Genomic DNA, 21,807 nt, shown 5'->3' on the forward strand with positions numbered 1-21,807 from the left:
CACCAGCACGAGGTGGCCGTGCCAGCGTCCCAAAGGCAGCTCCCAGTGGCCACCCCGGCTGTGACAATCGCCCCCAGGAGCAGCAGGGCTGAGCCCGGGAGGGTGCCAAGGCCGGGAAGGGGTGTCCTGGTGGCCCGGGTGGCCCCGGCCCTGCCGGCTGCCAGCCCGCATTGTCCTCCCGCTCCCGTTATAGCTCCATTCTTCCCGAGCTTCCGGAGAGCGCTGGGATCCTGGAAAAGGGGGGACAGGGACCTGGGGCCGTGCTGGGATCCCGCAAAAGGGGGGGACAGGGACCTGGGGCTGTTCTGGGATCCTGGAAAAGGGGGGGACAGGGACCTGGGGCTGTGCTGGGATCCCGCAAAAGGGGGGACAGGGACCTGGGGCTGTGCTGGGATCCTGGAAAAGGGGGGGACAGGGACCTGGGGCTGTGCTGGGATCCTGGAAAAGGGGGGACAGGGACCTGGGGCCCTGCTGGGATCCTGGAAAAGGGGGGGACAGGGACCTGGGGCTGTGCTGGGATCCCGCAAAAGGGGGGACAGGGACCTGGGGCCGTGCTGGGATCCCGCAAAAGGGGGGACAGGGACCTGGGCTGTGCTGGGATCCTGGAAAAGGGGGGACAGGGACCTGGGGCTGTGCTGGGATCCTGCAAAAGGGGGGGACAGGGACCTGGGGCTGTTCTGGGATCCTGGAAAAGGGGGGGACAGGGACCTGGGGCTGTGCTGGGATCCTGGAAAAGGAGGGACAGGGACCTGGGGCCGTGCTGGGATCCCGCAAAAGGGGGGACAGGGACCTGGGGCCCTGCTGGGATCCCGCAAAAGGGGGGACAGGGACCTGGGGCCCTGCTGGGACAGCTCCGTGCCTTGGGACACACCAGACCCGGTGCCAGCACCCCACTGCCACCGCTGAGCTGACTGGTGTCCCCAAGCCTGGGCTGGGTGTCACAGTCCCAGACTGGTTTGGGTTGGAGGGACCTTAAAACTCATCCCATCCCACCCCTGCCATGGCAGGGACACCTCCCACCATCCCAGGGAGCTCCTTGGACACTCCCGGGGATCCAGGGGCAGGCACAGCTCTCTGGGAATTCCATCCCAGCCCATCCCCACCCTCCCGGGGAGGAATTCCCTCCTGCCTTTAGCTCCGGTGCAACGCGGAGAGGAAAACCCTTCCAACAAGGAAATCTTTCGGAATATCTAACTTACGGTGTCCCAAACCTGACACCGAGAGCCCCGCGGAGCCCCGAGGAACCCCAAAGGGCTGCTGCGTGCCCGAGGCCGGGCCGGGTGCCACCTGGGCCAGGGGATGCCCCGGGACCGGGCTCTGAGCGCAGCCCGCCCGGGCAGGGACCCGCCGGGGGTGCGGCGGGCCGGGGGCGGGCCGGGGGCGGCCCCGGGGGGGCTGCGGGGCCGGGGCGGGGTTTTCGGGCTCGGCCATGGCCCGAAGGAGCAGCCGCGGCCCCGCGGAGCCGCCCGATGCCCCCGTTCCAGTGGTGCCACGGTGAGCGCGGGGAGGGGCCGGCTGGGTGGGCAGGGGGTGTCCCCTCCCTGCTGCCCGGGAAGGGGGGCATTGGCTGCGGGGGGAGCGGGGCATCCCCCGGGCATCCCCCGGGCATCCCCGGGCACCTCCGGCCATCCCCCGGGCATCCTCGGGCATCTCCAGACATCTCCGGCCATCCCGCGGGCACCTCCGGGCATCACCAGGCATCTCCTGGGCATCCCCCGGGCATCCCCCGGCCACCCCCGGCCACCTCCGGGCACCCCCGGGCACCTCCGGGCATCCCCCGGGCATCCCCAGGGCATCCCCGGGCACCTCCGGGCATCCCCCGGGCATCCTCGGGCATCTCCGGCCATCCCGCGGGCATCTCCGGGCATCTCCGGGCACCTCTGGGCATATCCTGGGCATCCCCCCGCCACCCCCGGCCACCCCCGGCCACCCCCGGGCACCTCCGGGCATTCCCGGCCACCCCCGGGCATCTCCGGGAATCCCCCGGGCATCCTCGGGCATCTCCGGGCATCCCCCGGGCATCCCCCTGGCATTCCCCGGGCATCCCCCGGGCACCTCCGGCCATCCCCGGGCGCTCCGTGCGGGGCGGGCGCTCCCTCCCCGCTCCTCCCTCCGCTCCTCGGGGTCCCTGGAGGCCCCGGTTGTGCCCCCGTTGTGCCCCCGGAGCCGCGCGTCCTGCCCGCTTCTCCGGGAGGAAGATCCCGGGGGAAAATGGACTGGCCGCGCTTTGGCTGCTGGCACCAAAACCAAAAAAAAAACCCAAAAACCCGACCTCAAACCTTCTTTGGTGGCACAAACTCGTTTGTGGGACCCTCGGGGTCGCGCTGGCCGGGAGGAGCTGTCGGGAACGAGCAGCTGGGGTGAGGGGGGCTCGGTGCAGACCGGGACCGGGTTATTTTAGTGCCCGAGGAGCGCAGGAATTCCCAGCCCTGCCCCAGCAACAAACGCTGGGCTGCTTGGATTTCTGGAAGGGTTTGCGGCCTTTGGAGCTAAATATAAAACAAGCGGCGGCTTCCTGTGCCCTGACACGTCCCTCGTGTGCCCTGGCGGCGTGGGGGACACTGAGGAGTGTGGGGACACTGGGAGTGTGGGGACACTGGTGTGGGGACACTGGGCAGTGTGGGGGACACTGGGAATGTGGGGGTCACTGGGAATGTGGGGACACTGGTGTGGGGACACTGGGGAGTGTGGGGACACTGGTGTGGGGACACTAGGACTGTGGGGACACTGGGAATGTGGGGACACTGGGAATGTGGGGACATTGGGAATGTGGGGACATTGGGCAGTGTGGGGACACTGGGAATGTGGGGACATTGGGAATGTGGGGACACTGGTGTGGGGGACACTGGGGAGTGTGGGGGACACTGGGAATGTGGGGACACTGGGAATGTGGGGACATTGGGCAGTGTGGGGACACTGGTGTGGGGACACTGGGCAGTGTGGGGACATTGGTGTGGGGGACACTGGGGAGTTTGGGGGACACTGGTGTGGGGACACTGGGCAGTTTGGGGACATTGGGCAGTGTGGGGGACACTGGTGTGGGGACACTGGGCAGTTTGGGGACATTGGGCAGTGTGGGGACACTGGTGTGGGGGACACTGGGCACTGTGGGGACACTGGGAATGTGGGGACACAGAGCACTGTGGGGACACTGGTGTGGGGACACTGGGCACTGTGGGGACACTGGGGAGTGTGGGGACACTGGGCACTGTGGGGACACTGGGCATTTTGGGGGTCACTGGGCATTGTGGGGTCACTGGGAACTGTGGGGACACTGGGCAGCGTGGGGGACACTGGGAACTGTGGGGACCCTGAGTGGAAACACATCAAAATGTGGGGTCTGAGGGGCCAAACTGGGCTTTACTGGGGCTCAGGGGGTTTGAGGAGGGGCTGCTGTGGGGTTGTGGGGTTGAGGTCAGGCTGTGGGGTTTGGTGTGGGGGACGGGGCTGGGGTCACCCTGTTGGGCGGCTCAAGGCTCTGGGAAGGGGGTTTGGGTTAAACCTGTGCGGGGAGGAGGAGGAAGAGGAGGGAGAGGAGGAGGAAGAGGTGCAAACCGCAGCCCTGATGGGCCAATCTCTACCTGGGCTCCTTCTCCTTCCACGAGGAGCTCTGGGCGTCGGCACGAGAAACGCTTTTGTGGCAAAACCGAATCTGCCCGCCGGGAGCATCCTTGGAGCAGGAGGCCCCTTTGCCAGATGCCCGCAGATCCCTCTTTTCCCACTTTTCAGTGGAATACCGGCTCCAGCCCTCAGGGGTTCTGGTTCTGGAGCCAGACCGGGAGCCTGGAGCTGGTGGCAGGGCTTGTTCCGCCTGGGCACCCACCAGGTCCTCATTTCACCAGGGTTCAGCCTGGATTTGATCCCTTCCCCCTGAACTGAAACCACAGAGGGCTCTGGCAGGCAGGGGGGGGGTTTAATCAAAACCAGCCCAGCTCGGCAGGGACCCCTGCTCCAGCTCCTGGCAGCTCCTCCTCCCCTCCCATGGCCTCTCCGGGAATTTCCCTGGAGCCTGGGAGATCCTCAGGGCCCATCCAGCAGGAACGGCCGAGCCCTGGCTGAGCTGCTAAAAGGGCCCTTGTGGGGTCAGGGATGGGATTTCTGCCCCACGGGACGGGGGCTGTAGGAGGAGAGGAGAGGGGGGTGGCTGGGGGTGGTTTTTGGGGTCGTGAGCTGGGTTTTGAGCCCCCAGACAAGCCCAGAGGGAAGTGCTGGGGCTCTCCAGCCCCTGCCCCACCACCAGGTGCTCCAGCATTACCTCATGTCTCGCTCAGTGGGGGTTTTTCAGAGCTGTGTATGTTTTGTTTTGTCCCGTCTTGTTTTGTGGTTTTGTTTCGTTGTTTTTTTTTTTTTTTTGGTTTTTTCTTTTTTGGGTTTTTTTTTTTGTTTTCTTTTTTTGGGTTTTTTTTTGTTTCTTTTTTTGTTTTGTTTTGTTTTGTGGTTTTTTTTTTTTGTTTGGTTTGTTTTGTTTTTTGGGTTTTTTTTTTTCCTTTCTTTTTTTGGAGCATTTCTCAATTATTTCCAGCAAGGAAACAGCAAAAAAAAAAAAAACCAACAAAAAACGAACCTTTCCTATTGTCTCTTCCTGCACCTGGTGGCCCCAGGAGCAGCAAACAAATCCTGCCTTTCCCAGCGTGGCTGAGGAGGATGAGGGATTGCCTCCGGTGACTGCAGGAGGCAGGAAAACCGCATTTCCTCCAGCCCAGCCTCCCCCCTGGCGCAGCAAAGCGGCGTCCCCGGGGCCCGGTGGCACCGATGGCACCCGTGAACTCAGGCCGGCCAGCGGAGCACGCAGCTCGGCAGCGCCTGGAATTGGGGAGTGCCAGCCCCGAGGTGCCACCTGCTCGGGGCCAGGTGTCCCTGCTGTCCCCCTGGAGCAGCCCTGGGTGGCTGCGCTGGTGCAGGAGGTTCTGCTGCTCCTCCCGGCCCCCGCTGAGCAGATCCCAGCCTCGGGCTGTAATTAAATTAAAATGAAAGCCGGGAGGAGCCGTTTGGTGAGGGTGGAAGGAAGGGGCCGGGGGCTGCTCCGTGGGGCACAGATGGGGCTGGGGGCTCCTCTCCTTTCAAGTGAGAGCGGAGGAGAAACCAAAGCGGGGGGGTCAGAGCCCTTCCCAGACATAAAACTGGGCTTATTCCGTGTCAGAGCCCGGCTTTGCCGCAGCTCTGAGCGGCGTCAGGGGGCTGGGGCTCCGTGGGACCCTGCTGGGGTGGCAGTGCTGCCACCAGCTGTGCTGCCACCAGCCCCGTGACACCCCCGTGGTGGCCCTGGGGTGGCACCCCTGGCTTTGCTGGGACAGCAGCAGCCACGTGCTCCTCGTGGGGCGATGACAGCCGCCAGCTGCTCCTGGTTTTCGAGCTGGTTCTCAGCTCTGTCAATCCCTAAATCCCTTCCCAGCCTCCCTGGAGGTGACGGCGGCGCCTCCTGCCCGGCCCGGGATCCCGCCGGACAGGGCCTGGTGGCTGTGGAAATGCAGCTGCCGGTGCCACCCTGGGCTGCTCCGGGGGCTTGCAGGGGACATCGCCACTCCCGGGACACAGGGCAATGTCCCAGTGCTGCTTTCTGCCCGCTTGGCGAGCTGCGGATTGGGGCAGAGCCTCTCTCTGCTCTGGCGTTTTTCCACCTGAACGCTGAATTTCTCTTCCCCCCCACCAAGGGTGCTCCTGCAGCCCGGGGCTGATTCATCCCAGTAAACCCTGCACGATGCCGCCCGTCACCTTCCAGGACCTGCCCCTCAACATCTACATGGCCATTTTCGGCACCGGCGTCTTCATCTTCGTGCTCAGCCTCATCTTCTGCTGCTACTTCATCGGGTGAGCCGGGGGCTCGGTGTCCCTGGGCACTCCCAGATCCTGCTTTGTCCCAGAAACCGGGGACGAAACCCCCCCGGAGCAGGGCAGGAAGCGCAGGAAGGGGCTCCTGTTTTCCAGGGAACGTGCGAGGGCAGGGAAAAGGAGAGGGAGGATGTGCCTTTCCCTGCTCTCCCTGCTATTTTTAACCCCAAAAGCCGAGGCTGCCGCAGCTGCTGCTCCTGCAGGGCCGGCCCTGCGTTGTCCCCTGCATCCCTCAGGCGTGGCATTTTTTTGGGAGCGCGTTTTGGGGCCGGGGCTGGAGGAGAGGCCGTGCCCGGGGTTCTGTGCCAGGCTCCCAAACCCCGGCCAAGGTGACGGCGGGGCCGGGAGCTGCGGGCGGCCGAGCGCTGCGGACCCAGCGCTTCCTGCCCTGCGAACGGCAAAGAAATCCCGCTGCCCCCCACCCCTGCCCACTCCCGGGCGCGCACAAACGGAGCCGCCGCTCCCAAACGCCGGGCGGGAGGGCCGCGTTCCCCTCGGTTTCGGTGCCCCCTCGGGTATTTTTGGCTGCCAATCTGACGGTGCCTTTCTGTCCCCCCCCCCCCTCCCTCCCTCAGCAAGCTGCGGCACCAGGCGCAGAGCGAGCGCTTCGGGTACAAGGAGGTAAAGCCGGGGGTGCTTGGGGACAGCGGGGACACAGCGGGGACACGGCGGGGACACGGCGGGGACCGATCCTGCTCGTTCCAAAGCGCTGGGACGGCACACCCTGCCCGCAACCAACCCCCCCGGGCTCATCCCGCCCCTGCCCGGCTCCCTTCAGCTCCTCCCGGGGAGATGCTGGTGTGAAATCCTGCCCCTGGTGTGAAATCCTGCCCCTGGTGTGAAATGCTGCCCCTGGTGTGAAATGCTGCCCCTGGTGTGAAATCCTGCCCTTCCTTCCCTCCCTCAGGTGGTGCTGAAAGGCGATGCCCGCAGGCTGAACGAGCACGGGGTGAGCGGGCTGGGGGTGGAGCTGGGATGAACCGGGATAACCCCCGGGACACATCCCTGTGCTCAGGATTGCTGGGGATGGAGCCGGGATAACCCTCGGGACACATCCCTGTGCTCAGGATTGCTGGGATGAACCGGGATAACCCTCGGGACACATCCCTGTGCTCAGGGATCCTGGGATGAACTGGGATAACCCTCGGGACACGTTCCCTGTGCTCAGGATTGCTGGGATGAACCGGGATAACCCTCGGGACACATCCCTGTGCTCAGGATTGCTGGGATGAACCGGGATAACCCTCGGGACACGTTCCCTGTGCTCAGGATTGCTGGGAATTGAGCTGGGATAACCCTCGGGACACATCCCTGTGCTCAGGATTGCTGGGATGAACCGGGATAACCCTCGGGACACATCCCTGTGCTCAGGGATGCTGGGATGAACCGGGATAACCCTCGGGACACGGCACGGGCCGGGATCGGGAGGGAATCCCCGCCGCCGCGGGTGGTTTGGGAGCCGGGCTGAGCTCCCGGCTGGGAATTCCCGGGATTTCCCGAGCCGTGGCGTTTCACACCCGCCCTCAGCCGCCGTCTCACCTCCCACAGCAGACCTGCGCCGTCTGCCTGGAGGATTTTCGGCTGCAGGAGGAGCTGGGGGTGCTGCCGTGCCAGCACGCCTTCCACAGAAAGTGAGTGGGGCCGGGAGCGGCCGATTCCCGGCGGGGATCGGGAATTCCCGCCCGCAGCTGCCTGCAATTCCCGGCGGGCACCGGGAATTCCCAAATCCCTGCCCGCAGGTGCCTGCTGAAGTGGCTGGAGGTGCGCTGCGTGTGCCCCATGTGCAACGAGCCCACGGCGGGGCCGGGGCAGCCCCGCGCCGCCACCGGGACCCTCCTGGACGAGCTGGTGTGAGGCAGCCCCAGTGGATCCGCATCCTGCGGGATCCCGCGGGATCCACCGCGCCCGCTGGAGGGATCCGGGCTTCCCCGCTTGGGATTTTCACCCCCGAGGCCGCGGTCGGGATTTGTCGTGGAGCCGGGATTCCCTGCGGGAAGAGGAGCCCCGGGCTGCGGGTGGGGGGTCCGGTCCTGCCCCCCCCCGCGCCCCTTTTTGTTTTTGCACGGAGTTATTTTTGTAGCCGAGCCCCTCAGGATCCCCGCGGGGCAGAGGGGTTGTACAGTTTTGTGTGTTTAAAAAAAAAAAAAAAAAAAAGATTAAATGGATGATTTTTTTTTTATTATTTTTTTTATTTTAGCCCGTCTGAGCTGTGGGGGCTGCGGGGGTGGGTCAGGGGAGCCACCCGAGGAGGGGACACTGCTGCCTGTGACAAATCACCAAAGTGCCCAAAATAGCATCAAACTGCTGCCCCCCAGGGCCAGGACCCCCCCCCCCCCAAACTGTGCCCAAATCAGGGCAGAACCCCCCAATCTTCCCGATTTCCCCGATTTTTCACACACCCGAGGGGTGATGACGTCAGGGTGACGGGCTGGGGATGGAGCTGGGATGAACCGGGATAACCCTCGGGACACATCCCTGTGCTCAGGGATCCTGGGAATGGAGCTGGGATAACCCTCGGGACACATCCCTGTGCTCAGGAGTGCTGGGATGAACCGGGATAACCCTCGGGACACATCCCTGTGCTCAGGATTGCTGGGAATTGAGCTGGGATGAACCGGGATAACCCCCGGGACACATCCCTGTGCTCAGGGATCCTGGGAATTTTGCTGGGATAACCCTCGGGACACATCCCTGTGCTCAGGATTGCTGGGATGAACCGGGATAACCCTCGGGACACATCCCTGTGCTCAGGAGTGCTGGGATGAACCGGGATAACCCCCGGGACACATCCCTGTGCTCAGGAGTGCTGGGATGAACCGGGATAACCCTCGGGACACGTTCCCTGTGCTCAGGATTGCTGGGAATAGAGCTGGGATGAACCGGGATAACCCCCGGGAGACGTTCCCTGTGCTCAGGATTGCTGGGAATGGAGCTGGGATAACCCCCGGGACACATCCCTGTGCTCAGGATTGCTGGGAATTGAGCTGGGATGAACCGGGATAACCCTCGGGACACATCCCTGTGCTCAGGGATCCTGGGATGAACTGGGATAACCCTCGGGACACATCCCTGTGCTCAGGATTGCTGGGAATGGAGCCGGGATAACCCTCGGGACACATCCCTGTGCTCAGGATTGCTGGGATGAACCGGGATAACCCTCGGGACACATCCCTGTGCTCAGGGATGCTGGGATGAACTGGGATAACCCTCGGGACACATCCCTGTGCTCAGGATTGCTGGGCTGAACCGGGATAACCCTCGGGACACATCCCTGTGCTCAGGATGCTGGAATGGAGCTGGGATGAACCGGGATAACCCTCGGGATACATCCCTGTGCTCAGGATTGCTGGGGATGGAGCCGGGATAACCCTCGGGACACATCCCTGTGCTCAGGATTGCTGGGGATGGAGCCGGGATAACCCTCGGGACACATCCCTGTGCTCAGAGATCCTGGGAATTGAGCTGGGATAACCCTCGGGACACATCCCTGTGCTCAGGATTGCTGGGATGAACCGGGATAACCCTCGGGACACATCCCTGTGCTCAGGATTGCTGGGGATGGAACCGGGATAACCCTCGGGACACATCCCTGTGCTCAGGATTGCTGGGATGAACCGGGATAACCCTCGGGACGCCGGGATCGGGTGGTTCGGGGACCGGGCCTCGCTCCCGGCTGGGAATTCCCGGGATTCCCGGAGCCGTGACGTTTCTCTCGCCACTCCCGCGCGTATCTGTTTTTCGGCACAAGGGCGATAAAAATGACGTCACGGTGACGTCAGGACCCCCCCGGCGGTCAGACGGGACTGTGCCATGTCGTAACGCAGGGCGCACACGTCACGCAGCCGCGTGCCGCTCCCATTCATCATTTCCATGAACCGGAAGGATCGCGGCGCTGCCCGCCGCGCCCGCCCCTACCGCCGCGCCGCCGCTCTCGCGGTCACGGCGACGCCACTGCCGCGCCCGGCTCTCCCCGTCCTTTGTGTTATCCCCTCCGGGCCGTTCCTCCCGTCGCTGCCGTTCCCGTTCTTTCCGCCCCGCACGGCCGCACGGCCGCCCCGCCGCGCTCCGCCGTCCCGAATTAGCGATGCTAATTTATGCGCGCGAAACCACGCCCCCTCCGGCAGTCCGCTTTACGGCAACCGGGGGCGGGGTGGGAGGTTTGCGACAGGTCGCGCGCGCGGTGCGGGTGGCGGCGGCGCCGCGGTGACGGGACCGGGGGCGCTCGGGGGTCTGTGAGGGACCCCGGGGGTCTGTGAGGGATCCCGGGGGTCTGTGAGGGGATTCAGGGGGCGCTCGGGGGTCTGTGAGGGGATTCCGGGGGTCTGTGAGGGATTCCGGGGGTCTGTGAGGGGATTCCGGGGGTCTGTGAGGGATCCCGGGGGTTCTAGGGGGGTGTATGAGGGGATCCCGGGGGTCTGTGAGGTGTCCCGGAGGTGCTTGGGGGTCTCTGAGGGATCCCGGGGGTGCTCGGGGGTCTGTGAGGGACCCCGGGGGTTCCTGGGGGTCTGTGAGGGACCCCGGGGGTCTGTGAGGGATCCCGGGGGCGCTCGGGGGTTTCTGAGGTGTCCCGGGGGTTTCTGAGGTGTTCCGGGGGTCTGTAAGGGATTCCGAGGGTGCTCGGGGGTCCCTGAGGGCTCCCGGGTGTCCCCGCTGCCGCTGATGTGTCCGTAGCGGGGTTTCAGGGCGGGCCGGTCCCGGTCCCGATCCCGATCCCGATCCCGATCCCGATCCCGGTCCCGGTCCCGGTCGCGGTCGCGGCGGGGCTCGTGTGAGGCCATGGAGGGCAGCAGCCCGAGCGCGGAGCGGGGCCCCGAGCGGCCGCTGCTGCTGCGGCCCGGGGCGCTCCGGGAGCTGGGAGCGCTGCTGGAGCCGGCGGAGCCGCGCTGCCCGCCGGGCTCGGCGAGCCCCGCCGCACCGGGCGAGCTGGGGACCGCCCTGGGCTCGGCGAGCCCCGCCGCACCGGGCGAGCTGGGGACCGCCCTGGGCTCGGCGAGCCCCGCCGCACCGGGCGAGCTGGGGACCGCCCTGAGCTCGGCGAGCCCCGCCGCACCGGGCGAGCTGGCCGCCACCCTGAGCTCGGCGAGCCCCGCCGCACCGGGCGAGCTGGCCGCCGCCCTGGGCGACTTCGCGGCTCCGCCACGCCGGGAGCGGGACGGCGCCGAGCCGCCCGGCCGGGACACAGCGCTGGCCGCCGCGGCGGAGCGGGCGGAGCGCGTTGGCGCCGTGTTCCTGCTGCTCCTGCGGAAGCTGGAAGATGCCCGGAGCCAGACGTCGCCGGGAGCGGCCGCGGCGGGGCCCGTCCCGCTCCGGGTGCTGGCACACGCGTTCATCTTTGCTGTCACGCACAAAGACGAGAGGCCCTGGACCACGGCGAGGAGTCGGGCGGTGGCTCAGGAGCTGCTGGAGCGGCTGGTCCGGGCTGCGGGCTGCGGGTCCGTGGAGGAATTCCTGCGGGGAAAGGAGGGCGATGAGGAAGGAAGATTTGGAGCGGTGATGGGGCTCCTGAAGCAGGAGTTAACCAAGTGAGTGGGGAGCGGAGTGTGGCGGGTTTGGAGGGTCTCTGTAGGAAACGCTGGGAAAATTGTGAGGCTCAAGAGATGATAAGGATGAAATCAGGAGCTTTACAAATGGAAGGTGTTGGGGGATGATTGTCTGGGTTTGCTGCCAGCCGAGAGCCTCAGGTGGAGGGGAAATGAGCTCTGTGTGCTCCCTGAGCTGTGCCTGTCTCTCCAGAGACACCTGGAAGTGTAACCCTGCCTCCAAAGACGTGTTCTCCTGGGCTCTGCTCCGCGTCAGCCGGCCCTGGCTGTGCCCGCACCTGGAGCGGGTCCTGCCGCCCGCGCTGCTCCTCTCCGACGACTTCCAGGAGGAGAACAAAGTGCTGGGCGTGCGCTGCCTGCACCACATCGTCCTCAACGTGGTGAGGGAGGGCGTGGAGCCCTCTGCGGGTGCTGTGTGAAGGGAGGGGCAATCACAGAACGTCCCCGCAGGGATCCCAGTCCCAGCCCTGGCCCTGCACAGACGCCCCAGCAGTCTCATCCATGGGAGCGTTTCCTGGAGCTCCGGCAGCCTCCGGGCTGTGCCCGTTCCCTGGGCAGTGCCCAGCACCCTCTTGGGACAGAACCTTTCCCTAAAATCCAGCCAGTCCCTGCCCTGACGCAGCTCCAGCAGTTCCCTCTCTTCCTGGGGCATGGCAGGGTTTAATCTGCATTTCCAGCAGTTCCTCACAATCCCGAGGCTCTGGGAAGAGCATGGCAGGGTTTAACCTGCAGTTCCTCACACTCCCCAGGCTCTGGGAAGGGCATGGCAGGGTTTAACCTGCAGTTCCTCACACTCCTCAGGCTTTGGGAAGGGCATGGCAGGGTTTAACCTGCATTTCCTGCAGTTCCTCACACTCCTCAGGCTTTGGGAAGGGCATGGCAGGGTTTAATCTGCATTTCCAGCAGTTCCTCACACTCCCCAGGCTTTGGGAAGAGCATGGCAGGGTTTAACCTGCAGTTCCTCACACTCCCCAGGCTTTAGGTCTCTGTGCTGCCCAGGAGTAACGTCCTGCTCTGTGTTGTTGCAGCCAGGAGCGGATCTGTGCCAGTTCAACAGGGCCCAGGTGGTGTTCCACGCCCTCTACAACCACCTCTACTCACGGGAGGCCCCTCTCATCCAGGTGGGACGGCTGCACTGGGCTTTGGGGTGCCTTGGGGTAGGGGCAGCCCCTCAGGTTAGGGCAGGAGGCTGAGCCTGCTCCCTGTCACCAGCCTGGGGACAAAGCACCTCGGTAGATCCCACCGAGGGAAGAGCTCTTGCCTCCTGCCCCACTCCAGGTGGGCAGGGAACAGCTTTGAAGCACTCAGCTCAGCCCTGGGATTGGTTGCTTTTCGGAGAGAACACGAGCTCAGCTCCCCCATGTCCCCAAACCAGGCAGTGCTGCTGTGCCTGCTGGACCTGCTGCCCATCCTGGAGCGATGCCAGCGGCGCCAGGGCCAGGGCAGAGCCACGTCCCCCTGGGACCAGGTGCTGCAGCTGGTGCTCACCCACATGGAGGCCGAGCACCGGCTGGCGCTGCGCAGGGTCTACGCAGGGACCCTGCCTGCCTTTGTCACCAGGTGAGACACAGGGGCACCTGGGGCTGTACCCACCTTCCTGAGGGGCTGGGAGCTGCACTGGGGCTGTACCCACCTTCCTGAGGGGCTGGGAGCTGCACTGGGGCTGCACCCACCTTCCTGAGGGGCTGGGAGCTGCACCTGGGGCTGTACCCACCTTCCTGAGGGGGTGAGAGCACAGGGATGGGCCCTGGGCTTGGCATCCAAGGCTATGCTTTCTTCTCAGGCTGTGTATTTGGGATCCCAGGGATCTATCCTCTCCACTCAGGGTGTGGTTTTGGCATCCCAGGGATCTATCCTCCCTCCAGGGTGTGTTTTTGGGATCCCAGGGATCTATCCTCCCTCCTCAGGGTTTTTGGCATCCCAGGGATCTATCCTCCCCACTCAGGGTGTGTTTTTGGGATCCCAGGGATTTATCCTCCCCCCTCAGGGTGTGTTTTTGGGATCCCAGGGCTCTATCCTCCCCCCTCAGGGTGTGTTTTTGGCATCCCAAGGATCTATCCTCCCCAATCAGGGTTTTTGGGATCCCAGGGCTCTATCCTCCCCACTCAGGGTGTGTTTTTGGCATCCCAGGGATTTATCCTCCCCAATCAGGGTTTTTGGGATCCCAGGGCTCTATCCTCCCCCCTCAGGCTGTGTTTTTGGGATCCCAGGGCTCTATCCTCTCCACTCAGGTGTGTTTTTGTCATCCCAGGGATCTATCCTCCCCCCTCAGGGTGTGTTTTTGGCATCCCAGGGCTCTATCCTCCCCCCTCAGGGTGTGTTTTTGGGATCCCAGGGATCTATCCTCCCCAATCAGGGTTTTTGGGATCCCAGGGCTCTATCCTCCCCAGTCAGGGTTTCTGGCATCCCAGGGATCTATCCTCCCCCCTCAGGGTGTGTTTTTGGGATCCCAGGGCTCTATCCTCCCCACTCAGGGTGTGTTTTTGGGATCCCAGGGATTTATCCTCCCCACTCAGGGTGTGTTTTTGGGATCCCAGGGATCTATCCTCCCCACTCAGGGTGTGTTTGTGCCACCAGACTCGGCATCCTCATCGTGAGGCACCTGAAGAGGCTGGAGCGAGTCATCCTGGGCTACCTGGAGGTCTCTGATGGCCCCGAGGAAGAGGCCAGGCTGGGAATCCTGGAGACTCTGCGCTGCACCATGGAGCACGCCTGGCCCAGGTACCTCTGTGGGGGGACTGCACACAGAAAAGCTGGCCTGGAAAGCTCTCCTGAAGTGAATGTTTCATTCCTATCCTGAACGTTTCCACTTTATGACCCAAAGTTAATTTCTCTTGAGGAAAAGGCCCTGAAATCCTAAGGGGAAAATCTGTCCCTGGAAGTACTCTCTGGCACTACTGAAAAACCTGGCTCCAACTTTAAGCTGGGTCCCCATTTTGACCCAACTTGTGCTTGTTCCAAAAGCCTCAATTAAACCAACGTGGAGTAAACGCTGTGCTGTGGACTGGGCTGTGCAGTGCCAGCATTCCCAGCACCATCCCGAGGCTCCTGCCTGTCCAGGGCTGTCCTGGCAGCAATCCTGCCCCACAGCAGCCCCAGGCTGTGCTGTCCCTGGCTGGGGAAGGCTTTGGGACGAGGTGTTTCCCTTGCAGGATGCCCTGCAGGCTCCCCGTGCTCCTCAAGGCCCTGCTCAGGCTGCTCTGGGACGTTCACACGGAGCGGGGCCCGACCCCCGAGCCCGTCAGGGCTGCGCTGCTGCACGGGGCCACCCAGTGCCTCATCCTGCTGGACCGCTGCTGCCAGGGCCAGGTGAAGGTGAGTCGGGGCTCCCTGCTGGCTACCAGGGCCACGTGAAGGTGAGTCGGGGCTCCCTGCTGGCTGCCAGGGCCAGGGGAAGGCTGCCAGGGCCAGGGGAAGCTGAGTCAGGGCTCCCTGCTGGCTACCAGGGCCAGGGGAAGGTGAGTCAGGGCCAGGTGGAGGCTGCCAGGGCCAGGGGAAGGTGAGTCAGGGCCAGGTGGAGGCTGCCAGGGCCAGGGGAAGGCAAGTCAGGGCTCCCTGCTGGCTGCCAGGGCCAGGGGAAGGCGAGTCAGGGCCAGGTGGAGGCTGCCAGGGCCAGGGGAAGGTGAGTCAGGGCCAGGTGGAGGCTGCCAGGGCCAGGGGAAGGCAAGTCAGGGCTCCCTGCTGGCTGCCAGGGCCAGGGGAAGGCGAGTCAGGGCTCCCTGCTGGCTGCCAGGGCCAGTGGAGGGGAGTCAGGGCTCCCTGCTGGCTACCAGGGCTAGGTGGAGGCAAGTCAGGGCTCCCTGCTGGCTACCAGGGCTAGGTGGAGGCAAGTCAGGGCTCCCTGCTGGTTGCCAGGGCCAGGGGAAGGCGAGTCAGGGCTCCCTGCTGGCTGCCAGGGCCAGGGGAAGGCTGCCAGGGCCAGGGGAAGCTGAGTCAGGGCTCCCTGCTGGCTACCAGGGCCAGGGGAAGGCGAGTCAGGGCTCCCTGCTGGCTACCAGGGCCAGGGGAAGGCTGCCAGGGCCAGGGGAAGCTGAGTCAGGGCTCCCTGCTGGCTACCAGGGCCAGGGGAAGGCGAGTCAGGGCTCCCTGCTGGCTACCAGGGCCAGGGGAAGCTGAGTCAGGGCTCCCTGCTGGCTACCAGGGCTAGGTGGAGGCAAGTCAGGGCTCCCTGCTGGCTGCCAGGGCCCTCTCCCCTCTCAGCCCAGCAGAGTTTGGGTTCCCCCCTCCCCAGATCAGTACTGCATTGATAAGTGACTCGCTCGCTGTCGATGGGATCAGTCTGTGCCCTGCTCCCCCGCAGGGCTGGCGAGGGTGGCTGGCACCACCCCGGAGTGCCAGGGCACTGGCAGTGCTGCTCTGCTCCCTGCAGGTGCTGCTGGCAGGGCTGCCCAGCAGCTGTGAGCAGAACCGGGTGCAAGAGTGCCTCAGGAAGGTGCAGGAGAGCACCTGAGGCGCCTGACACCGCTCACCCCCTGTTGTACAATAAAACTGTTGTGTTTATTTAAGAGTTCTGGCGTTCTTGCCCCACCTACAGCTCCCCCAGACGCATCTGAGGTTTCTCCAGCCTTACAGGGAGAGCAGAGTCCCCCAGGGCAGGGCCCTTCCTGGAGCAGAGGCTGGGCTCAGCTCTTTGAGGTTGCAGAGGAGGTGGGAGATGTTCCTTTGAGCTGGGCTTCACCCAGTTGTACAAACTCACTGCAATTGCCTGGGCTGGGGCCACAAACCCCGCTGCTGTTGAAGAAAATGTGTGGAATATCACACCAGGAGTTCTGAGGGTCCTGTGAGGGGTGGCAGGTGGGTGACAGATGCTGGAGTCACTCTGGTGACACAGCTGGAGTTCTGTCAGTCAGTACAAAACGGGATCAGGAGGCCTCAGGCTGCTTTTGTCTTGGTGCTCGGCTCCGTTTCCTCTTCGTACTCTATCTCGATGTAGGGACGTTTTCTCCTGGCTGGGCCCTTCAGGGGCGTTTTCCCTTTAGATTTGGAGTGGGAGGCTTTCTTCTCTGCTTCCTCCTCCTCCTCCTGCTCCTCCTCACTGCTCGTCTCCAACTTATCCATGTCCTGAGGAAGAATTGAGTGAGCAGAGTGATGTCAGAGCAGGCTGTGCAACTAAACCTCCCCTTTCCCCAGACATCCCAATCCCTGCCTCCAGAGGAGCTGGGCTGGGCTCCCACTGTCCAATTCTCTTCCACAGCTGATTTTGCTGCCTCTTACCCACCCCCAGAGACACCCAAGGGTGGAGGTGCCCCTGCAGCTCACACACCAGGTGTGTGCCTGCTGCTTCACCCACCTCAAAGTCGCTGAGCTCGCTGTCCTCTGCTTCCACAAACTCCCTTTTATCCACGTCCTGCAAGGAACACAGGCAGGGACTGAGCACAGCAGTGTGTGGAAGAGCCACCAAGGCCGCCACAAGGTTTTCCTGAGCTGTCCTGAGTTCTTCTCAGCTTAGCTCAGCACCAGGGCAGGGCTGGAAGCTTTACCTCATCATCATCATCTTCTTCCCGCTCTGCATCCGACTCGCTCTCGCTCTCCGCGTCTTGCTGTTGGAGGGCTTTGTCAAAGGCGTGGATGGGGAAGTTGTAAATGTCTCCGTACTGAAATAAAATTGGCATTTTCCATAAGCCACGGGAGGAAGCTGGACTTTGGGCTGGGGGGGCACTGACAGCCTGCACGGGGCAGCATCAGACTGAGGTGTGGATCAGCCCCTTCCCAACTCTGAGCCCACACTCCTGCACAGAGCAGGGAGGAGCCCTCGTGTTTTGGGGTTCCCTGTGCACAGAACAGGAGGGGAGCCCTCGTGTTTTGGGGAGCCCCCATGTTTTGGAGCTCCCTGTGTTTTGGGGCTCCCTGTGCACAGAACAGGAGGGGAGCCCTCGTGTTTTGGGGAGCCCCCATGTTTCGGAGCTCCCTGTGTTTTGGGGCTCCCTGTGCACAGAACAGGAGGGGAGCTCTCATGTTTTGGGGCTCCCTGTGCAGAGGAGGGGAGCCCTTGTGTTTTGGGGCTCCCTATTTTGGGGAGCCCTTGTGTTTGGGGCTCCCTGTTTTGGGGAGCCCTTGTGTTTTGGGGCTCCCTGTGCACAGGAGGGGAGCCCTCGTGTTTCAGGGCTCCCTGTGTTTTGGGGCCCCCTGTGCACAGAGCAGGAGGGGAGCCTTTGTGTTTCGGGGCTCCCTGTTTTGGGGAGCCCTTGTGTTTTAGGGCTCCCTGTGTTTTGGGGTTCCCTCTGCACAGAGCAAGAGGGGAGCCCTTGTGTTTTGGGGAGCTCTTGTGTTTTGGGGCTCCCTGTGTTTTGGGGCTCCCTGTGCATAGGAGGGGAGCCCTCGTGTTTTGGGGCTCCCTGTGTTTTGGGGCTCCCTGTGTTTCGGGGAGCTCTTGTGTTTTGGGGAGCCCTGTGTTTTGGGGCTCCCTCTGCACAGAGTAGGAGGGGAGCCCTCGTGTTTTGGGGCTCCCTGTGTTTTGGGGAGCCCTGTGTTTTGGGGAGCTCTTGTCTTTCAGGGCTCCCTGTGTTTCGGGGCTCCCTGTGTTTTGGGGAGCCCTCGTGTTTTGGGGAGCCCTTGTGTTTTGGGGCTCCCTGTGTTTTGGGGAGCCAGGCACCCCCGTTCCCCCCGAGGCAGCAGCACAGGGGCAGCTCCCACTGCGAGCTGCGTGTGCCCCTCACCGTGTCCTGCTTCAGCCTTTCCAGCAGCTCCTTCTCAATGGCGTTGTCCAGCTGGGCAGCAATCAGGGCTTTCTCCTAGGGAACACAGAGCAGCTGTGTGAGGCCCAGGGGCAGCGGGGACAGCAGCAGTGGCACGAGGTGGCACGAGGTGGCACGAGGTGGCACGGGGTGGCACGGGGCACTCGTTACCTCTCGCCTGTTCTCGCGCCTCTCGATCTTCCTGCGCAGCGGGACGAGCTTCCTCCTGCAGGGAACAGGCACTGGGAGTGTCACAGCCCCTGGCGGGCAGCAACAGCCAGCAGCTGAATTCCAAACGTCCTGAGGTGTGGGTGCCTCAGGATAAGAGAGATCTGAAGCTGGCAGAGAGCGTCCAAAGGATGGGGAAGGCTCTGCAGGGACCACGGGAGGAGCAGCTCCTCCCGAGGGACAGCTTGCTCTCTGTGACAGGGAATGGCTGGAGCTGTGGCAGGGCAGGGTCAGGTTGGATTTTAGGGGAAGATTCTTCCCCCAGAGGGTGCCCCCAGGGAATGGGCACAGCCCCGAGGCTGCTGGAGCTCCAAGACGGACAGCGCTCCCAGGGATCACAGGTGGGGTCGTTGGGGCGTCTGTGCAGGGCCAGGAGCTGGGATCACTGATCCCCGTGGGTCCCTTCCAGCTCAGGACAATCCCTCAGTGCATTTACACGCTGCACTCCTGCAGCTCTTCCAGCTCAGGACAATCCCTCAGTGCATTTACACGCTGCACTCCTGCAGCTCACCCCTGTCACATCCACCTAAACCCCTCAGGAAAACGGGGGCCAGCTCCGTGTCGCGGCAGCGCCAGCGGCTCACGAGAGGGGCAGCGGCTCCAGAAGCCACCCGAGGTCACTGCCACGGTCCCTCCCGTGTCCCTTACTGTCTCTTGAGGGTCAGCTTGCGGATGCGGATCAGGTACTGCGTGATCTTGGTGAACCTCTGCTTGCACTTGTGCCGGATGAAGCGGGGCCAGTAGATGAGGTTCTCGTCGATCTCCTCCAGAGCCTTCTCGTAGTTCTTGCTCAGCAGCACCTGCAGGGCCAGGGGAAGGGCTGGGTGACACAGCAGGACACGAAAGGGACCTTTGGGAGGGGCTGCGTCGCCCCCAGAGTCACGGAATCATAGGGTGGATCCCCACCTCGTCCCCAGCCCTGAGCACTGAGTGCCACCTCCAGGCCTTCCCTGGACACCTCCAGGATGGGGATTCCAAACCTCCCTGGGCACTTCCACGGAGAAATTCCTGCCCCTGTCCCTCCCCTGGAACAGCCTCCCTGCCCTCTGTGGGGACAGCAGGGCCGCTGTCCCTGCGGTGTCGCCGAGCTCACCCGCTCCCAGAGGCGCCGGGGAAACGCCGCCCGCTCGATGGTCTTCATGTAGAGGTAACAACGACCTGGGGACAGGGAACAAACCCCCCCTGAGCCCCTGCCCAGAGCCAGGCAGTGCCACTGCATCCCAGAACCATCCAGGCTGGAAAAGACTTCCAACCCCAGAGTGCCACATCCGGGCATTCCCGTGGCAAATCCCCCTCCAAACCCCGCCCGAGGGGGGCCCTTTGCAAGGCCTGATCCCCTCTCCGTGCAGGAATCCCTGCTCCCACCTTTCTCCTCACGGACAGTGGCGTACTGGCTGTTGGCCAGCGGGCAGGAGGAGCGGTTGCACAGCCCCGTCAGGTTGTACTCGTTCCGGCAGAAATTCTGCGTCTTGGTGCTGCAAGAAAAGGCGCCAATCCATGAGGGGGAGGGCAGGAAGAGCCCACAGCTCACCCCGTCCCCTGTGACTCTCACAGGCGGCCGTGGTGGCACGGAGGGGACGCTTTTGCGGGGTACCCGAGCGTGTCCCTCCCGTTCCTTTCCCTGAAGCCCCCCCCTGGGCTCAGCCCGCCCCCGTCCCCCCAAACTCACGTCATCTTGTAGGAGCAGAACTGCCTGTTGCCCAGCATGCTCCAGACAACCTGCGGGAGGGGACAAAGAGCGGCTGGCACACCGTGACACCCCTCGCCCGCACGGTCCCCGCACGGCCCCCGCAGCCTGCCGAGCGGCTCTGACGGGCGAGACCCCACAAACACCGCGGTCTCCTCGGCGCTCCCCGGCGCCCCGAGAAGCGCGGGCAGGGCTCATGTGCCACTGCCGAGTCCCCATTCACGCCGCCGGTGCCCAGGTAGCCGCAGCCGCGCTGGGGACACACAGGGGAGATCCCCGGCCACGTGCGACGGGCGCACGGCCCGGCCCGGCGGCGCGGCGGGCGCTTGACACGGGGCCGAAAGAACGGCGGGACTCACATCGTCCGAGTGCATGGTGGCGGTGACGGAGGCGGCGGCGGTGACAGCGGCGGCGGTGGCAGCACGGACTGACGGGGCTGGGAGCGCCGGCCGCGCGGTCTAGGGCGCCGCCATTACAGGAAGGGGCGGGGAGCGCGAAATCTCGCGAGAGCGGCGGCCCTGAGGGAGGGGGAAAAGGCGGGGAACGCGGTCTAGGGCGCCGCCATTACAGGAAGGGGCGGGGAGCGCGAAGTCTCGCGAGAGCGGCGGCCCTGAGGGAGGGGAAAAAGGCGGGGAACGCGGTCTAGGGCGCCGCCATTACAGGAAGGGGCGGAAGCGCGAAATCTCGCGAGAGCGGCGGCCCTGAGGGAGGGAAAAGGGCGGGCCGCGCTGTCTAGGGCGCCGCCATTACAGGAAAGGGCGGGAAGAACGAAATCTCGCGAGAGCGGCGGCCCTGAGGGAGGGAAAAGGGCGGGAAGCGGGAAATCTCGCGAGAGCGGCGGCCCTGAGGGAGGGAAAAGGGCGGGAAGGAGGGCGGGCCGCGCTGTCATGGCGGCCGCGCCGCGTCCCCTCAGGGCGGAGATCGCGCAGACCCTCGCTCAAACAGACCCTGAGGGCGCCCGATTCTAAGTCGAGATGACATCCTCGGTGCAGTAAATTCTTTCAGGAATGAGCATGAAGAAAATGAATATATTTATGGAGCAGTGATGTAATTCAGAATCTTGGCTGTTAGGGAGCCTGTGCATCTTCATTCCTTCCCTGCCCTGTAGCAGTTTTCTGAGAGTCCAATCTCAGATAATTGTGAATTTTCTGAAAACTACTACACGTGCTCGAGGCAGTGTGAAAACCGCCAATCACTTGGTTTTTAATTTTTTTTTAATGTTTAATAGTAATAAAATAGTTATAAAAATAGTAATACGATTAGAGTGGTAAGAATTTTAGAGTTGGGACAATTACGAGACAATAAAAAGCAAAGAATTACGGACGTCCGGATGCTCTCGGGCACTTCAGCCACGACAAGCACGTTTTGTGAACAATGGAATCACCCTTAATACGCTGTTGCATATTCATATTCATGGTTATGCATGAATTCTATTTAAAACAAGAAACTCTGTTATATGTCAACTGTTTCCTTTAATCCCCACGGCGTCTTCGAGTCTGAGCAAGGCCTGAAGAAATTCGCTTCTTCTGATAAGAAAACCATAAATTCCTCTTTTCTGAAGGATTTAGGTGTTCTGTGATGGTTACCTCGAAGCGAGTATCTCATTCCTTAAAAAAAAAAAACCCCACACACAGTTTCTATTTCAACTACTGGAGCTTCATTTTAACTACAAAACTACCTTCACCACACCATAAAAACGTTAATACAGCACAACAAATCTATATAACATAATACATATATTAACTACCTGCGTAGAGCCGTATAATGCGCATTTTTCACAGGCAGGTTAAATCTGCGGTCTGGAGCCGTGCGAGAAAATGTGGAATTCTCTGCCAAGCTCGTCCCTCAG

General features: G+C 63.1%; 3 protein-coding genes and 1 non-coding gene across 9 annotated transcripts; 2 read left to right on the forward strand and 2 right to left on the reverse strand.

The window, feature by feature from the left end:
• The first annotated feature begins 1,444 nt into the window (after positions 1-1,444).
• On the forward strand, positions 1,445-7,967 carry RNF122 (ring finger protein 122). Of its 2 annotated transcripts, none has more exons than XM_054000709.1 (6): positions 1,445-1,494; positions 5,652-5,808; positions 6,405-6,450; positions 6,737-6,778; positions 7,378-7,460; positions 7,569-7,967. In XM_054000709.1, the coding sequence occupies exons 1-6, from the start codon at positions 1,470-1,472 to the stop codon at positions 7,681-7,683; spliced, it is 468 nt and encodes a 155-aa protein (XP_053856684.1). In that variant the 5' UTR covers positions 1,445-1,469; the 3' UTR covers positions 7,684-7,967. The 2 variants fall into 2 exon arrangements, with proteins under 2 accessions (XP_053856684.1, XP_053856685.1); XM_054000710.1 differs by having other exon boundaries at positions 7,381-7,460.
• Positions 7,968-9,620: 1,653 nt separating this feature from the next.
• LOC128820243 (small nucleolar RNA U13) lies at positions 9,621-9,714 on the reverse strand. The gene has a single exon (XR_008440866.1). It is a non-coding gene; the product is annotated as a small nucleolar RNA U13 (small nucleolar RNA).
• Positions 9,715-10,374: 660 nt separating this feature from the next.
• On the forward strand, positions 10,375-15,874 carry TTI2 (TELO2 interacting protein 2). Of its 5 annotated transcripts, none has more exons than XM_054000687.1 (10): positions 10,375-11,351; positions 11,563-11,749; positions 12,398-12,490; positions 12,745-12,929; positions 13,947-14,090; positions 14,522-14,684; positions 14,726-14,831; positions 14,915-14,965; positions 15,068-15,148; positions 15,292-15,732. In XM_054000687.1, the coding sequence occupies exons 1-10, from the start codon at positions 10,606-10,608 to the stop codon at positions 15,483-15,485; spliced, it is 1,950 nt and encodes a 649-aa protein (XP_053856662.1). In that variant the 5' UTR covers positions 10,375-10,605; the 3' UTR covers positions 15,486-15,732. The 5 variants fall into 5 exon arrangements, with proteins under 5 accessions (XP_053856662.1, XP_053856661.1, XP_053856663.1 ...); XM_054000686.1 differs by having other exon boundaries at positions 14,726-14,827; positions 14,890-14,965; XM_054000688.1 differs by lacking the exon at positions 15,292-15,732 and having other exon boundaries at positions 14,726-14,827; positions 14,890-14,965; positions 15,068-15,263.
• MAK16 (MAK16 homolog) lies at positions 15,843-20,497 on the reverse strand. Its single transcript, XM_054000705.1, has 10 exons — positions 20,318-20,497; positions 19,941-19,990; positions 19,637-19,746; positions 19,365-19,429; positions 18,920-19,071; positions 18,215-18,269; positions 18,026-18,100; positions 16,850-16,963; positions 16,660-16,716; positions 15,843-16,430 (listed from the first exon to the last, which is right to left on the reverse strand). Exons 1-10 carry the CDS (start codon positions 20,330-20,332, stop codon positions 16,242-16,244), a joined length of 882 nt encoding a protein of 293 aa, XP_053856680.1. The 5' UTR covers positions 20,333-20,497; the 3' UTR covers positions 15,843-16,241.
• Between the last annotated feature and the right edge of the window lie 1,310 nt (positions 20,498-21,807).

Source organism: Vidua macroura, chromosome 28 (assembly GCF_024509145.1).
Source record: "Vidua macroura isolate BioBank_ID:100142 chromosome 28, ASM2450914v1, whole genome shotgun sequence".
Classification (NCBI taxonomy): domain Eukaryota; kingdom Metazoa; phylum Chordata; class Aves; order Passeriformes; family Viduidae; genus Vidua; species Vidua macroura.

Coding starts and splice junctions, on each gene's coding strand:
- RNF122 (XM_054000709.1), top strand. CDS start 1,470: ATGCCCCCGTTCCAGTGGTGCCACG. Junction 1,495..5,651: donor CCCGTTCCAGTGGTGCCACG/GTGAGCGCGGGG, acceptor CCCCCCACCAAG/GGTGCTCCTGCAGCCCGGGG. Junction 6,779..7,377: donor GCAGGCTGAACGAGCACGGG/GTGAGCGGGCTG, acceptor CACCTCCCACAG/CAGACCTGCGCCGTCTGCCT.
- MAK16 (XM_054000705.1), bottom strand. Junction 18,270..18,919: donor AAGCTGACCCTCAAGAGACA/GTAAGGGACACG, acceptor TGTTCCCTGCAG/GAGGAAGCTCGTCCCGCTGC. Junction 18,101..18,214: donor GGCGCGAGAACAGGCGAGAG/GTAACGAGTGCC, acceptor TGTGTTCCCTAG/GAGAAAGCCCTGATTGCTGC.
- TTI2 (XM_054000686.1), top strand. CDS start 10,606: ATGGAGGGCAGCAGCCCGAGCGCGGAGCGGGGCCCCGAGCGGCCGCTG. Junction 12,491..12,744: donor GGGAGGCCCCTCTCATCCAG/GTGGGACGGCTG, acceptor TCCCCAAACCAG/GCAGTGCTGCTGTGCCTGCT. Junction 14,828..14,889: donor GCTACCAGGGCCAGGGGAAG/GTGAGTCAGGGC, acceptor GGCCAGGTGGAG/GCTGCCAGGGCCAGGGGAAG.